The 15,360-nt window shown below is 48.4% G+C and overlaps 1 protein-coding gene across 3 annotated transcripts in view; it reads left to right on the top strand.

Moving 5' to 3' along the window:
- Window positions 1-15,360, top strand: part of Wnk2 (WNK lysine deficient protein kinase 2) — a 112,336-nt gene that overhangs the window by 79,029 nt on the left and 17,947 nt on the right. For all 3 annotated transcript variants that reach the window (XM_051170984.1, XM_051170973.1, XM_051170966.1), the window contains exons 16-22: window positions 842-1,012; window positions 1,125-1,170; window positions 1,686-1,805; window positions 10,266-11,074; window positions 11,352-11,427; window positions 13,574-13,642; window positions 13,724-14,429. In XM_051170984.1, coding sequence (XP_051026941.1) covers window positions 842-1,012; window positions 1,125-1,170; window positions 1,686-1,805; window positions 10,266-11,074; window positions 11,352-11,427; window positions 13,574-13,642; window positions 13,724-14,429 — 1,997 coding nt within the window. The remainder of the gene's footprint in view (window positions 1-841; window positions 1,013-1,124; window positions 1,171-1,685; window positions 1,806-10,265; window positions 11,075-11,351; window positions 11,428-13,573; window positions 13,643-13,723; window positions 14,430-15,360) is intronic.

The following is a 15,360-nucleotide window of genomic DNA, read 5'->3' as shown; positions in this document are numbered from 1 at the left end:
GGGAAGATGATTTGTAAAGAAGGTCAATAAGAAATGTTTCTAGGGTCTGGAGAAATGGCTCAGCGGTTAATAGAACTGCCTGCTCTTCCAGAGGTCCTGAGTTCAATCCCCAGCAACCACATGGTGGCTCACAGCCATCTATAATGTGATCTAATGCCCTCTTCTGGCTTGCAGGTGTACATGTAAGCAGAGCACTATATACATAATAAATAAGTCTTTTAAAAGAAAAGAAAGAAAGATTTCTGGGGAACCAACCAATGGTGGTGCATGCCTTTAATCTCAGTATTGGGAGAAAGAGGCAGGGTATCTATGTGAGTTAGAGACCAGTCTGGTCTACATAGTTCCAGGACAGCCAAGGCTAGTCAGTGAGACCTTGCCTAAAAAAAAGTAACAACAACAACAACAATAAGTATATTAATAATATAATATTATATATTATATATAATATTTATTGTTGTTATTATGAAAATAGGTGTAGCTCATTGTCTGATGCTCATATCCCAATTAAGCCCTCCCCATAGCCCCAGTATCAGTGCAACTATCTTTCTTGGAGATTGTTAGCTAGCCTGGGGTTCCATGACCAGCTCTTTTTCTGGGAAAGCAGTGCCACATGGGGCCATCGGGTTGTGTGGGATAGTGGTTTTTGGCCTCAACTGTACCCTGTGTCTCTGGAGCCATCAACTTCCTCCCTTGGCTTTCCAACCCCAGCCAGGGGACATATGGTTTGTCATGTCTTGTATGGGACCCGGGGAAGGAAAGAGGTATGTATATTCCTGGTAGAGTCCCCATACAGCTGTGGTCTGTGGAAGATTATCACCAGCAGTCCCCTGTCCCTTTGCAGGTAGAGCATGACTTCATCCTGCCTGCCGAGCGAGAGACATTCATTGAACAGATGAAGGATGTCATGGACAAGGCGGAAGACATGCTCAGTGAGGACACGGATGCTGATCATGGCTCTGATACAGGGACCAGCCCTCCACACCTGGGTACCTGTGGTCTGGCCACGGGGGAGGTGAGAGCTCAGGTCCCCAGGACATGCTGGTGGATGCAGCAGGCAGGAGGCCCAGAGAAAAAAACTCTCAGTGAGCATGGCTGCTGACCCACAATCCCTTTCCCTTATGCAGGAGAATGGACAGCCCCAAGCCAATGCCCCTGTCTATCAGCAGAATGGTAAGTCTGTCCCCACAGCTGTACCTGGCAGAGTAGCCAGCCTTAGGGAAGAACCTGCTTTGGCCACTCTACCAAAAAGGATTGTGTGAGTGGTGATGTGGGTCTCAGCTGACAATGGCTACCCTGTCACAGCAGTCACTAACCACTGGCTGCCATCACGTCCTTCAAGGCTGGTGCTACAGACATCCCAAGAACTGAATTGGGCTCTTCTGAGAGTCTCCAACTGTCAGTGAGGCTCCCAGGGCTGGGTGCTCACCTTAAGCCCTCCTGGTTGAGGAGCAGGTGGAAGTTCCCCAAGTCCTCCCTCCTTATCAAGGGGCCTGAAGGGAAGCCATGGAGTGGAGCTGTTTAGGATTACAAGGCAGAGCTTGAGTCCCTGCCCACTTCCTCACAGAAGATAATCCACGGGTAGAATGAGCTTGCCAGAGCTCCTTGTGGAGTCTGGTGCAGCAGTAGGGTGCCCTGGCCTAGAAGTACTGGTTCCCTCTCAGCACCCCTTTTGCTCTGTTTCTCAGTCTTGCACACAGGGAAGAGGTGGTTTATCATCTGTCCGGTGGCTGAACACCCAGCAACAGAAGCTTCTGAATCATCACCCCCACTCCCTCTAAGCTCCTTGCAGCCAGAAGCCAGTCAAGGTAGGAACACACAGAACACAGATCCCGTTCTATAGCAACCTAGGAGCTTCCGTCGGTGCTGCCCTGTGCTAGGGTGCGTTGGGTACCTGGCACCGTGAAAGCGGATGCTGCTGCCCCATATGGTCACCCCAAAGCTCAGGGCAGCCTATAGAGGCCCGTGTTACCATTCCTCCCTGTTTTCTCCTGGATCTGCCATCAGGGCAGCATTGGCTTGAGCTGGCCATATTATTTTCACCACTTGAGTGAGATGCCAGATTAACGATTGTATACAGTGACCCTCTCACCTGTCTCTGTCGCCTTGCAGTACATCCATAGTGAACAAGCTCTCTGAATTCTCCTCTGCATGGGGAGGTGGGATTCTGAGACCACTTAATTCCCAGTTGTCACATGGATGGCAGCCCATGTTACCTGCTTCTGAGACTGCCTGCGTCTATCCCCACAGATGTCTCTAAACTTTTCCTTCAGCACTATTGGTTAAGTCTTGATTTTTATGATACTTAGAAGGCTGAGCTGGTCATTGGAACAAACTTAAGGTTTATTTCATCGTCGCTTGGCAAGAAACAGCTGATCACTAATTAACACACTTGAGTTTCTGTTATGCTACACTCACAAAAACTATGTGTAAGTCAGGTTTTGTCTCCTTATCCTATGTTTCCAGTGAATTCCACTGTACTTTTGGAGATTTGTTACCATGGGAAGAAGGTCAACTTAATAATAAGAGCCAGTGAGCAATGCACTGGGAGGAGGTACCTTCTGGCCAGGGAGTTGGGCTTAGCCTAGCCTGAGAGACCAGGGGCTGGTGACCTTACCTGTAAGACTTACTTTCAAAATGAGGATCTCTTCACACATTCTATCTTTCTTGTCTTATCCACACTCCCTGGTCCAAGGAAAGCCCCATCACAAGACATATACTTTTTTTTTTTTTTTTTTTTTGGTTTTTCAAGACAGGGTTTCTCTGTGTAGCCTTGGCCATCCTGGACTCACTTTGTAGACCAGGCTGGCCTCGAACTTACAGCGATCTGCCTGCCTCTGCCTCCCGAGAAGACATATACGTTTTAATGTGACATAGGGTAGAAGGGCTGTGTAGTGTCACAGCATGGTATATCACTAATGGATGGTGATGAGGGGCTAGGAGCACAGAGTTAAACCCTCACCCTTCATCTACATACTGACCCTAGAAACTATTCATAGCAAGTAGTTATGTAGTGTGGGGGCCTAGGGTAGAGAAGTGAGTGACAGATATGTTAATTTGAATTAACTAGCCACAGAGGAGAGGATCAAAAAACTTGGTGAGTTATGAAAATCATACTTTGAAGGAACTGGGAATCTGAAGACTGAAAATTTAACAGAAACAGATACAAGCCAAGTCTTGGCCCCTTTGCAACTGAGAGCATCTCCCATCCTACAGGGGTATCTGAGGAGGATGCAAGTAACCAGGTAAAGTCCAGGTGCTCTGGGTGGCCCTCCAGAGGCTGTGTCTGAGAGGCTGAAGGAGGCAGGCCTGAAGAGATGTCGGAGTGGCAGCCAGCCAAACCTTGAGGGGAGAGCTCAAGAGCTGTAGGAGGAGCACCCAAAGCCTGCTGGTTGTCTCACATGCTCCACTGCCTGGCCCTGCTTGTCACGGTCACAGCGATGGCTGCTTCCTGTCCAGCGGTTGAGAGCTGGAAGTCCAAAGGAACAAAGAAATACAACAAAGGCACAAAACTTGAAATGTCTCACTAAGCTGAACTTTTTGATGCACCCTCTGCACCCAGATTAGCGAATAAAACTGGGAACTAAACTAAGAGATAAACCCCACCCAGGGTTCCTGACTGGCCTCTAAGTACTAGGTTCAACTGGATTAGTCCTTCAAAAAGTATTGAAAATTGAACCAACTTGAAAACATGGCCCATAGAAGGCAGGTTGCAGTTTTCAGGCTGCTTACTCCTCCTGGTCATGTTGACCATTTGCTAAAGCAAAAATACCAGCATTCACCATAGTAGCCATTTAAAAAAATTTTTTTATATATCATTCAAGGTATTTAAAATAGAACCCAAAATTACTTGGCAAGTAGAAACCTAGGAAATGTCAGTTTTGTGGAAAAAGCCAACCTGCCCAATAGCAAGATGAGGCAGATGTTGGATGATCTAGCGGCTTGAAGCAGCTGTTATGTATGTGCCTGAAGAAACAGTCACAAACACATGTTCTTGAAGCAAATGTTAAGTAGAAGATGTCAGGGGGCAGAAAGATACAGAGAAGAAACTAATGCATGCAGGTTTTAACATCTGACGTTGTGCCAGAGTTCAGGAGGAGAGGAAAGGAACACAGAAAAAAGATGTGGAGAAATTAATGCTGAACACACCCTGACTTTTGCCAGAGGCAGAATTCAGGAAGCCAAGCAAACCCATGCAAGTGAGACTGGAGAAAACCATGTCTGAACACAGCACTTGGTCTGCTGGAAACTAAAAGGAAAAAAAAAGTGAAGGCAGCCAGCACAAGGATGTGTCACCTAAATGAAGGGGTTATTCACATAGCTGCACATTTCTCAGCGGAAGCCATGATGTCCAGAAGCAAGCCGACATCATTTGAAAGGTGGTAAAAGGGAAGCACTGATGACCAAGAACTCTGTCTTCAGAGAAAATACCCCCTAGAAACAGAAATGAAACGTTGCCATTCGCAAATAAAGATGGCTAAGATAATTTGCTTCCAGTGCACCTGGCCTGCAAGATTTAAGATCTTCAGACAGAAGGGAGACAATCAGCCAGGCGGTGGTGGCACAGGTCTTTAATCCCAGCACTGGGGAGGCAGAGGCAGGTGGATCACTGTGAGTTCAAGGCCAGCCTGGTCTCCAAAGAGAGTTCCAGGACAGCCAGGGCTATTACACAGAGAAACCCTGTCTCCAAAAAAAAAAAAATGGAGACAATTCCAAGCAATAGCATCAGGATAAAGGAAGAACAATTGTGTGTGTCTGTGTGTGTGTGTGTGTGGGGGGGGGTATAACAGACCATTTTCTCTTGAGTCCTTTGAAACATGTGGTGGCTTAAATTTCAGATCCATAACAGTAGATGATCTTTTCGTTAATGTAGACACGTGACAGGACTTCCCGTGCATTTGTTAGGCTCCTTCATGCCAACTGCAGTGGCTCTGAATGGAGTGTGTGCTTTGGAATTCCTAGCACAACCATTAAAAGAATTGTTCAAAAAGATGTACTCAGAATTACAATAGATAATCCCAGCCTTTAATCCCAGCAGTTGGGAGGCAGAGGCAGGTGGATCTCTGTGAGTCCAAGGCCAGTCTGGTCTCTAAACAAGTTCAGGACAGCCAAGGCTACACAGAGAAGCCTTGTCTTAAAAAAGGGAAAAAAACCAAAAAAACACTTGCTGCTCTTACAGATAATCTAGGCTTGATCCCCCGGAATCCACACAGTGGCTCACAACTGCCTGTAACTCAAGTTTCAGGGGAGCCAACACCCTTTTTTGCCCTCCACAAGCACCAGACACACAACTGAGGTGCACATATGTGTTACATATGGGCAAACATTCATATATATAAACCTTTTAAATAAACTTTGTTTGCTTGTTTGTTTGTTTGGTTTTTCGAGACAGAGTTTCTCTCTGTGTAGCCCTGGCTGTCCTGGATTTCCCTCTGTAAACCAGGCTAGTCTCAAACTCACAGAGATCTGCCTGCTTCTGCCTCTCAAGTGCTGGGATGTTAAAGGCATGTGCCACTACCACCCAGCAAAAACAAAAACAAAACCAATTTTTTTAAAAAAAGGTGTATGGTAAAAGATAAACTATATAAATACACCTCAAAAGATTACTGGAATTCCTATTTTAATATCAAACAAAATAGACTTCCAAGCAAAGAAAATTATCAGTGCTAAAAAGTCATGTTTCATATTCACTAAAGGATCAGTTTCCAAAGGCACGTTAAGAGCCCTAAATACGAGTGCATCTTCTAACAGAACTTTATGCCTAACAGGACTGAGCCTGGTGTGAGAGCACAAGCCTAGAGTCTGAGGCAGGAGATCACCAGTTTGAAGCCAGCCTGGGCTATATCTAATAGTGCAACTCTACCTTTAAAAACAACAACAACAACAACAACAACTAAATAAAAATACTAAAATCTTACAGGAAGATACCCATCAGAACTAAAAGCAGAAGCAGACAAGTCCGCAACTGTCAGCGAGCTCTACCTTCCTCTCAGGGAGAAAAGCCAGCCACAGTAACCAGCTTGACCTACTTGACAGATCATTCTGCATGGATAGAATGCACTGTCCTTTCTCAGACATGAAGAGCAATTACCCTGAGTTATAAAAAAGAAAACTAGCATGAAAAAAAGCCGCATTATATTGATTAGAGTCTGATAATAATGTAACTAAGAGTTGAGTGGTAGGTCATGGTATCTACAGGTGGGAAAAAAATCGTAAGGAGAGTTAGCACATTTTTGAATGAATGCAAGGAGGTAGCACTAAATTTTGGGAGATGTGGCTAAAATTACAAGGAAATTTTATAGCACTGAAAAGTTTAACAGCACAACTTTCCACCTTGAGAAATGAGAACAACGAATGCAGAATATATCTGTTTAAAAATGGTGAAACATGGAAAGTAAAGAGCAGCCAAAACAACATTTAAAATGAACAGATAAGTAGAACAGATAAAACCAGTGAAACTGAAAACTGGTTCTTTGGGGGGAAAAAAAAATCAATGAAGTTATAAAACCTTTAATAAGACTGACAAGGACATAAATTACCAACCTCAGGACTAAAAAGAAAAGTCACTGTAGAAAGAAGATGGGACTGCAGAGATGGCTCAGTGGTTAAGAGTACTGACTGCTCTTCCAGAGGCCCTGAGTTCAATTCCCAGCAACCACATGGTGGCTCATAGCCATCTATAATGAGATCTGATGCCCTCTTCTGGCCTGCAGGCACACATGTAGGCAGAATACTGAATACATAATAAACAAATGAATAAATCTTAAAAAAAAAAAAAAGAAAGAAAGAAGATAACAGATGCTGTTAGAGATTTTGATTAAGTGAAAAAGAGTAGTTATTTTTGTAGAATCTGCCAACTGCTAAAACTCAGCTAGTATGGAAAAGATGAACCACCCCAGACCTATTAGAAAGATAAAAATCTATAGGTAAAATTTCCCCCAAAGAATCCTCAAGCCCAGGCAAACATTAGCAAGATCTAGCACCAGTTCTGCAAAATCCCTTCTAAGAAATGCAAAAGGAGGGGCTAGAGAGATGGCTCAGAGGTTAAGCTCACTGACTGCTCTTCCACAGGTCCTGAGTTCAGTTCCCAGCAACCACATGGTGGCTCACTACCATCTATAATGTGATCTGATGCCGTCTTCTGGCCTGCAGATATATATGCAGACAGAGCACTGTATACATAATAATAAATAAATCTTAAAAAAAAAAGAAAGAAAAGAAAAAAGAAACGCGAAGGGGGCTGATCCTTCCCGGTCACCAAAGAGGCCAGTGTCCACCTCATTTCCTTTACAAACGTAAAAATAATCCTGCGTTCAGACAGGGTGGTCAGTATAACGAGGATGTTGCATAGTAACTCATTCGTAGGCTAAAAAGTAAACCTTGACCGTAAGTCTCTAACACAAAAATTAATTTATTAATAAATCAAATATGGTGATTAATTTTAATGTGTAATGCTTTTATTTGTAGGGCTTTATCATAGTTATATTAAATTTTAATTTTGAAATATATATAAATTGCAAAATTGTGTAACTTTTAGAAGAAAGCAGAGGAAATCTGTCTCTCATGTTTCTTAGCTCAGTGCTTGCCTAGCATGCAAACAGCCTTGGATTCAACCCCCAGGACTACATGCGCCAAGCAGGTGTGGTGATGCTTCCCTGCCATCCTCAGCCTGCAGAAACAAGGGAATCAGAAGTTCAAAGTCATCCTCAGCTACATAGTGAGTTCAAGACCAGCCTCAAACCCCACCTCAAAAGAAGGAGGAAGAGGAGGAGGAGGGGAACAAATCAGACATTGTCAACATTAAAACCTTTTACTCTAAATGTGGAAACACACAAAGCAGATAGAAGATACCAGCTGCGCTCACAGCCAGCAATGATTCCCACCCAGGAAACATGAAGAACTCTTATAGAGGAAAAGGCAAGACAGAGTGGTTCAGTTGATGATATGTCATAGGAGATGCCAGATGGCTGTCATTGAGAAGGCAGTCACATTAGTCACAAGAAAATACAGCTCAGATATACACAAAGGACGTTACCAAGAGACAAGGCCAGTGAGATGACTCAGTGGGTAAACGTGCTTACTGTCAAGCCTGATGTCCCAAGTTAGATCCTAGACTCACACGGTAGACAGAGAGAAGTGAGTTCTGCAAGAGTTCCTCTGACCTCCACACTCGTGACATGCTGTGTGTGCATGCTCGCACACAGATGTGAAACCAAAACAAAGACAAAAAGTGTTGGCGAGGATGCGGAGCGATGGGGCAGCATCTGTACAGTTGGTGAGAATGTAAACCAGTACAGATGTTATAGAAAGCAGCATGCAGCTTCCTCAAGAAGTCAAAGCAGAACGGTCACATGATTTAGCTCTCCCACAGTCTGGGGGTGTGTTCAAGTGAACTAAAAGCAAATGCTGGAAGAAATTCTGCTCTCCTGTGTTCATGCGGTTTCATTTGCCGTAGTCAAAGACATGGAAACAGATGGAAAGTTAACAGACAGTTGGATAAAGAGAACATGTGTGTGTGTAGGGGACAACCATTGAGCTGTTAAAAGGAAATCCAGCCGCTGGCAACAAGACTTGAACGTGCCTGGGAGTGTTATGTTGAATGAAATAAGCCCTTCACAAAACCACAAATACCACTTGACTCTGCTTGTAGGAGCTGAGTTAAATAGTCAGAATCCGAGAGCAGAGTGGAGATTGACAGGAGAAACGGTAGCCGTGCAGCAGGTTTCATTCAGTGTTGCAAGCTAGTACCATGTTGTGTGTCTGAGCACTTAAAGGGTAGAAGAAAAGAGCTTCATGAGCATTCACAGGTTGCCATAGGTGGGACCCACCTTGGAGAGGTGCCTCACCAGCCTCTATTGAAGCAGAGGTTCTCTGTGGCCAGCAGCAGCTCCAAGTGTGTCCCTTGCTAGACAAGGGCGCCTGTGTACCACCACTGGTGGATGGAACATTCCAAGTCACGGGAGCAAGTATGCTGTTTAGAAGTCACGCCAGTGCCGTCAGTGCAACAAGAGGCAGAACTTGTCAAGTTATTGACCTTTGGTGGGGTAGGGATGGAGGCTCTGTGTGGGTCTTGGGGGAAAGGGGCGTCAGATCCTGATAACCACCCCAGGCTAAGGTTTTTCATTGTGTTTGTGTATGAGAGACTGTGTGTAGGTATGGTGTTTGCATATGTCCATGTGGGAGTCCACATGTGTACATGTGTGTGAAGGCTACAGGTTGATGTTGGGAGTCTTGGTTGCTCTCCACCTTTTTTCTTTTTTAAGGCATCTATCTTACTTATTTATTTGTTGAGAAAGGGTTTCACTGAACCTGGAACTTCCCAATTTGGCTAGGCTGGTTGGCCAGTGAGCTCCAGAGAGCTACTTGTCTCCACACCCCACCCTCCACCCCACCCCGCCCTCCACCCGGTGCTGGGATTATAGGCGTGCACCACCATGCTTGGCTTCTAGGTAGATGCTGGGATCTAAATTCAGGTTTCTGTTTGGATAGCAGGCACTTCATCCATGGAGCCAGCCCCTCAGCCCCAGACTTCCACAGGATGTTCAGTGTGCACATGCTTGTCAAAGGACACAGGGCTTCTGTTTTAAAAGTGACAGATGATGAGCTCTAAACCCATATGGATTAGACACACACACACACACACACACACACACACACACACACACACACACACCACACACCATACCCTATGCCCTCCCCTTGATTCACATCACAGTCCCTGTGACGACCTGTAAGACTTTGGGTGCTCTAGCAGGACACTGTTCGACCATGTCTTCACGAGTTCCCCACGGTGCTTATCCCCAGAGTCTGTGTTCTGAATGCACCAAACTTACTGGGCATCTGGTGGACTAGAAAGTTCTGGGTTCTTCCTTGCTCTGAAGCATGGATGAAGATAAAACTCACTGCTTCTCTCAATACCTTCACTTTTAAATCCACACCCAAGTTTTGCCCAGCGTAGACAGTGTGGACAGATAGGTGGTGGTAAAAAGGCTATGCAGGAAAAGTGCTTTGGCCAGATGGTGAGAACAGGATGGTATGGAACACCACAGGGTGCTCTGTAGGAGCAGAGAGCCATAGGTGAGACTCCTCCAGAGAGGCTGACGGTCCTGGTCAGGAGGGGACTGAGTGGCAGACGGGCACTTGGCCTCCTGGAGGAACAAATGTGAGTCTGCAGGAGCCTCACCCAGGCTGTCATCAGTGTAGACAGGGAAGGGCTGGATGCAGAAGATCAGGATAAGTGATGCCAATTGTTGCCTTTTTCCTTCTAGACCCAACACCCTTTCCAGACCAGCTGTCCTTGAAGGACAAACCTAGTTTCCCAGCTGCTCAGCAGCTCCTGAGCCAAGCAGGCTCCAGCAACCCTCCTGGTGGAGCATCAGCCCCCTTGGCCCCATCTTCTCCTCCTGTGACTACTGTAATACCGGCAGCACCAGCCACCAGCACCGTGCCAGAGTCAGCAGCAGGGACTGCCAAGCAGGCAGGGGGTCCAGGGACACACCATGGACCAGCCAGTATCCGCGAGACCCTCCCGCCAATGGTAGAGACTCACCATGCCCAGCCCCTTAGTACTGGCCAAGGACCTTGCACCCCAGCTCCAGAAGCCTCTCGCTGCTCCACAGGTCTGGGGGAGCCCATCTCAACCAGGGATGTCAGCACTCTAGGGGAGCCCCTGCCTGCTTCAGTGCCAGAGCCCAGCCCTCCCACTGGGGCCACACAGCCTGTACCGGGTCAGCCACCACCCCCACTGCCCATCACAGTGGGGTCTATCAGCCTGGCAGCTACCCAGCTCCCTAGTCCCCCCCTGGGACCTACTGCTCCCCCACCACCACCCTCAGCCTTGGAATCAGATGGGGAAGGACCACCCCCTAGGGTAGGCTTTGTGGACAACACCATCAAGAGCCTGGATGAGAAACTGCGGACCCTGCTCTACCAGGAGCATGTGCCCACTTCCTCAGCCTCAGCCGGGACTCCCATGGAGGCAAGCGATAGAGACTTCACCCTGGAGCCTCTGCGAGGAGATATGCCCTCGGCCCCGAGTGACAGGACCCCAAGCCTCACCCAGCAGGCCCAGCCCTCAGTGAGTAGCTTGACTTACTCCAGCACCCTCTCCCTGGCCATGGCTGGAGGTGGGCAGGCATCCCAGCTGTGCAGGACCTGACTGGCTCTCTTGGTGATGCATCCACGGTGTGTGGTACCAAACGACTCAGCTCAATTGTTTATATGGAGGAGGCAGGGCAACCCAGGCCAGGGAGAGTTCCAGCCATAGATACATAGATCAGTGGTTTGGGTTTAGTTACTGAGATATTTGACAAGCCAAGCTCACAATTCTTTCCTTGTTGTTTTTCTTCTTTTAGCTGGAAAAGTCAGAAACGGCCCCTGCAGGATGGGCCCTGGGCCAACGGGAACAGGGTGCATCTTCTCCAATGACAGGTAACAACCTCAAGATCAAGGTAGTGGCGGGCTCCACTCTTCAGGCACTACAAGCCTTCTGGAGCCCAGAGCCTTCACACCCTCATGCTTTCAGAGATGAAATAGTTGGCTGAGTTTCAAAGGAAACTGCTCTCATAATCCAGAGTCCTGTCTGGGGACATGAAAGCTAGAATAAGGGAGTTAGGAGCCAGGGTAAATCTAAGCCCTCAGTTCACTGATGACTGGGCAGCTAAAGAGAGAGTGGTCCCAGACCCCACTGCTTTCTTCTGTGGCCCCGGTAGGGGTGCAGCTTGAGGGGAACTCTTGCTTAGGTTCACAGCTTGGTGGGGTATGTAGAGGCCAGAGGGTAATTTGCAGCAATTGGGTCCCCCCACCCTCTTTTCCACCTGAAGGATCTTGAGAAATAACCTTAAGGTCATCAAACTTAGGGACAACAACCTTAACCCACTGAACTATCTCACCAGCCTCTCCCCTCTATGCCCCCGCCCCCCACAACTTTTTTTTTTTTTTTGAGATAGCTGTGTAGCCCAGGCTGACCTTGAACTTGTATTGATCCCTGCCTCAATTTTCTGAGTTGCTGAGATCACACGGTTCCCTCACATGGATCACCTTTGCACTCCACCCTAGGGGTTCTGTTCTGCTTTCTAAGGTGCCAAATCTCCTCGATGGATTTCTTAGGGATTGGCAGGATAAAAGTTATGACCCGGCTGGGCCTGGCAACAGCTACCTCGGTATTGTCAGTAGCAGGTGACCCCTGAGGTCTGAGTTGCCTTTGCAGTGAGAGGTGCAGTCCAGGTACACCTGGTGGACCCAGGGGCAGCTGTGTTGGCTTCTGGACCAGCTTCAAGCTGAAGTCAGCACCCCAGGTGTTGGTAGAAGAGGTGATGGAGCTCCTGTGTCCTATAAGGAGTGCTACCTGCACTCACAAATCCACACTCAGAGTTCAGAAGTCATGGTAGGAAGCAGACGGGTTGTTCCAGGAGGCTGCCTCAAGATCCAGGTCCAAACAGGTGATTCTAATAGCAGGCACAGAAATAGAAGGAACGCAGGTGGCAGTGAGGCACTGTTGCTGGAGATATGCAAAAATGAAAAAAGGGGGCTGGAGAGATGGCTCAGGGGTTAAGAGCGCCGGGTTAAGAGCGCCACCTGCTCTTCCAGAGGTCCTGAGTTCAATTCCCAGCAACCACATGGTGGCTCACAACCATCTAATGTAATCTGATACCCTCCTGCAGATAAAGCACTCATATGCAATAAATGAAACAAATAAATCTTTTTTGAAAAAAGGGGATCTAGTGTTGCCTACAAGTTGGTGGGATGTAATAGAGACTTTGATTTGGGTCTCCCCAGGAATGTGAGGTTCCTATATAGAGTATGCAGGGCACACTTGTATGAGTCCGTGTGTCAGTCTTGGCCTGTCTTGGTGTGTGGTGGGTCCCCATAGAGTCTTCACTGGTGTCTGTGCTTTCCTCACTACTCCGCCTCCTGGGTAGGATGTGGCCCAACTCTGGCCTTGGCCTGCCTGTGACTGTCCTCTACCATGAAAGACTCTCCGCTCACCCACACCTCTCCTATCTGGGCTTTTTTCCATGGCTCTTCATAGCAGCCCAAGGAAGCTTGCCAGAAACACTGTGCTATCTCACTCTAAAAACAGAGCACTAGGGGAAGGGTGTGTGTGTATGTGCGTGCATGTACAAGTGTGTGTGTGTGTGTGTGTGTGTGTGTGTGTGTGAGAGAGAGAGAGAGAGAGAGAGAGAGAGAGAGGGAAGAAAGAGACAGAGAGACAGAGATAGAGGCGCCCTAGTCCCTTTAAGTAGGGCTGGGCTCTGCTCTCCAAAGTCCTCTGAGATCCTCCTAAAGCCAGAAGCATCTGGGGAAATGGTTTGGGCCACCAGAGTGCAGAGTGCCCAAAGCAAGGCTGCTCCACCTGACCCTTCTTCCCTTCCCCAGGCTTGTGGCTGTCTCCCAGGATGTGATGTCCCCAAGATGCCACAGATAGAGCACCACAGTGCTTTCTCAGTCTTCAGAGCCCCTGGAATGTCACCCCTCCCTGCCCAGAGGTCACACTCCCACTGTGAGGGCCTCTGGGCTGTGAGCCATCCCTTACTATTCTTTCTCCAGCTTCAGTAATGGTGTCATGTTCTTTCAGCAGGGTCATCTTCCAGCAACACACTGGGCTGTGACAGTGATGCAGGGCAGGTGGCCTCAGACTCCCCCAGTGTCCTCCAGGTAAAGGCGACTCTTAACATGCACTCGGCCAGAAGGGGGCAGGGTTCCTAGCCTCAGCTGGTTCTCATAGACTCTTCATTTCCAATCTCTCCTCAGGATGCCTCTGTTTCTTGCATCCCTACACACATGGATCCCAAAGACCAGAACGGTAGTGTTCCCAGAGAAGCCTTGGTAGCATCCCTGCAGAGTTGCCCAGGGACTTTCACAGACGGCAGCCCAGCCCAGATGCGTGGCACTCGGGTCTCCGGGTCCCCTCATAAGCGGCCAGGGCAGCCGGAAAGCAGCTCTCCAGCCAAAACTGTGGGCCGCTTCTCCGTGGTCAGCACACAGGACGAGTGGACTCTGGCGTCACCTCACAGCCTGCGGTACTCTGCCCCGCCTGATGTCTACCTGGATGAGATCCCCTCCAGCCCGGACATGAAGCTGGTGGTGCGGCGTGTGCAGACAGCCTCCTCCATTGAGGTTGGCGTTGAGGAGCCTGCCTCCAGTGACTCTGGGGATGAGTGTCCAAGAAGGAGGCCCCAGGTGCAGAAGCAGTCCTCCCTGCCTGGTAGTGGTGGTGTGGCAAGTGACTTTGTGAAGAAGGCCACTGCCTTCCTCCACAGGTCTTCACGGGCTGGCTCGCTGGGCCCTGAGACACCCAGCAGGGCAAGTGTAAAGGTCCCTACCATCAGCATCACCTCCTTCCACTCCCAGTCATCCTACATCAGCAGTGACAACGACTCGGAGTTTGAGGATGCAGACATGAAGAAGGAACTGCGCAGCCTGCGGGAAAAGTACGTTTTGGGGGGCATTGGCTCACCTGGCAGGGTGTATTTGTAGTGGATTCACCAGGTTAGCTTGAGGGGCTCAGCTCACTTGACCAGTATGAGGCTCACCCAGCCAGCAAAGAGAAGGGCCTGTGGCCAGCGTGGTTAGGGAGGGACCTGGACCTGATCAGTTCTGTTGGGTGTAGTTTAGGTCCTAGCCATGAGGTGTCCAATCGTGGGTGCTAGTCAGAGCAACGGGACAGTGAAGATGCCAGTTTACTTCCAGAGGCCCATCCAGGATGTTTCTGCACTGGGCCAGGCACACGCTACCAGGTGCATGACTGTTGTCACCTCTGGGAGGACATGCTAGAGGCCAGGAGACCTGCACCACCTTCATGCTGTCCTTCCTTCTCTGTTGATCTGCTTGTCTCTCCGTCTTAGAATCTGTTTCTGACACTGTCATTGTTTCTCTCTTCTTTCCTCTCACCCAGAAAGTACTCGCATTGCCTGCCTGCTCCCATGGTCAGGGATCACTAATGCCCTGATGCCCTTTGGGGTGGGAGGGGTGAGCTTGACAGTGGAGCTTCCTGGTGTGTGGGCCATGAGACCCCATTAGAGTGGCTGTAGAGCCAAGATTTGCTTCAACTGTCCAAATGAGCTCAGGGACTGCAGGTGCCCTAAGAGAGGAGGAGACATTGAGGCTGCAAAGTTTCTGCAAGATTATAGGGAGGGCAGCACAAGAAGACTGCCAGTCTTGGGGTTCATGGTGAGGTTGTTGCAGGTGACCATAGCGGGGCTTTTGTTGAGGTGAAAATGGAGGAGTAGGCACCACCTGAGACCTCAGAACAGATCTGTGCTCTGAATCCTAAAGAAGGGGTCTTGTCCACTGACCCCAGCAGCCCCTTGGGCAGCTAGCCTTCCACTGGAAGTGCTGCCATCTCTCCCTGAATTTTCAGAG

Source organism: Acomys russatus, chromosome 3 (assembly GCF_903995435.1).
Source record: "Acomys russatus chromosome 3, mAcoRus1.1, whole genome shotgun sequence".
Lineage (NCBI taxonomy): Eukaryota > Metazoa > Chordata > Mammalia > Rodentia > Muridae > Acomys > Acomys russatus.
Note: the sequence above shows the minus strand (reverse complement) of the source record. Positions and strands in the feature narration are given on the sequence as shown.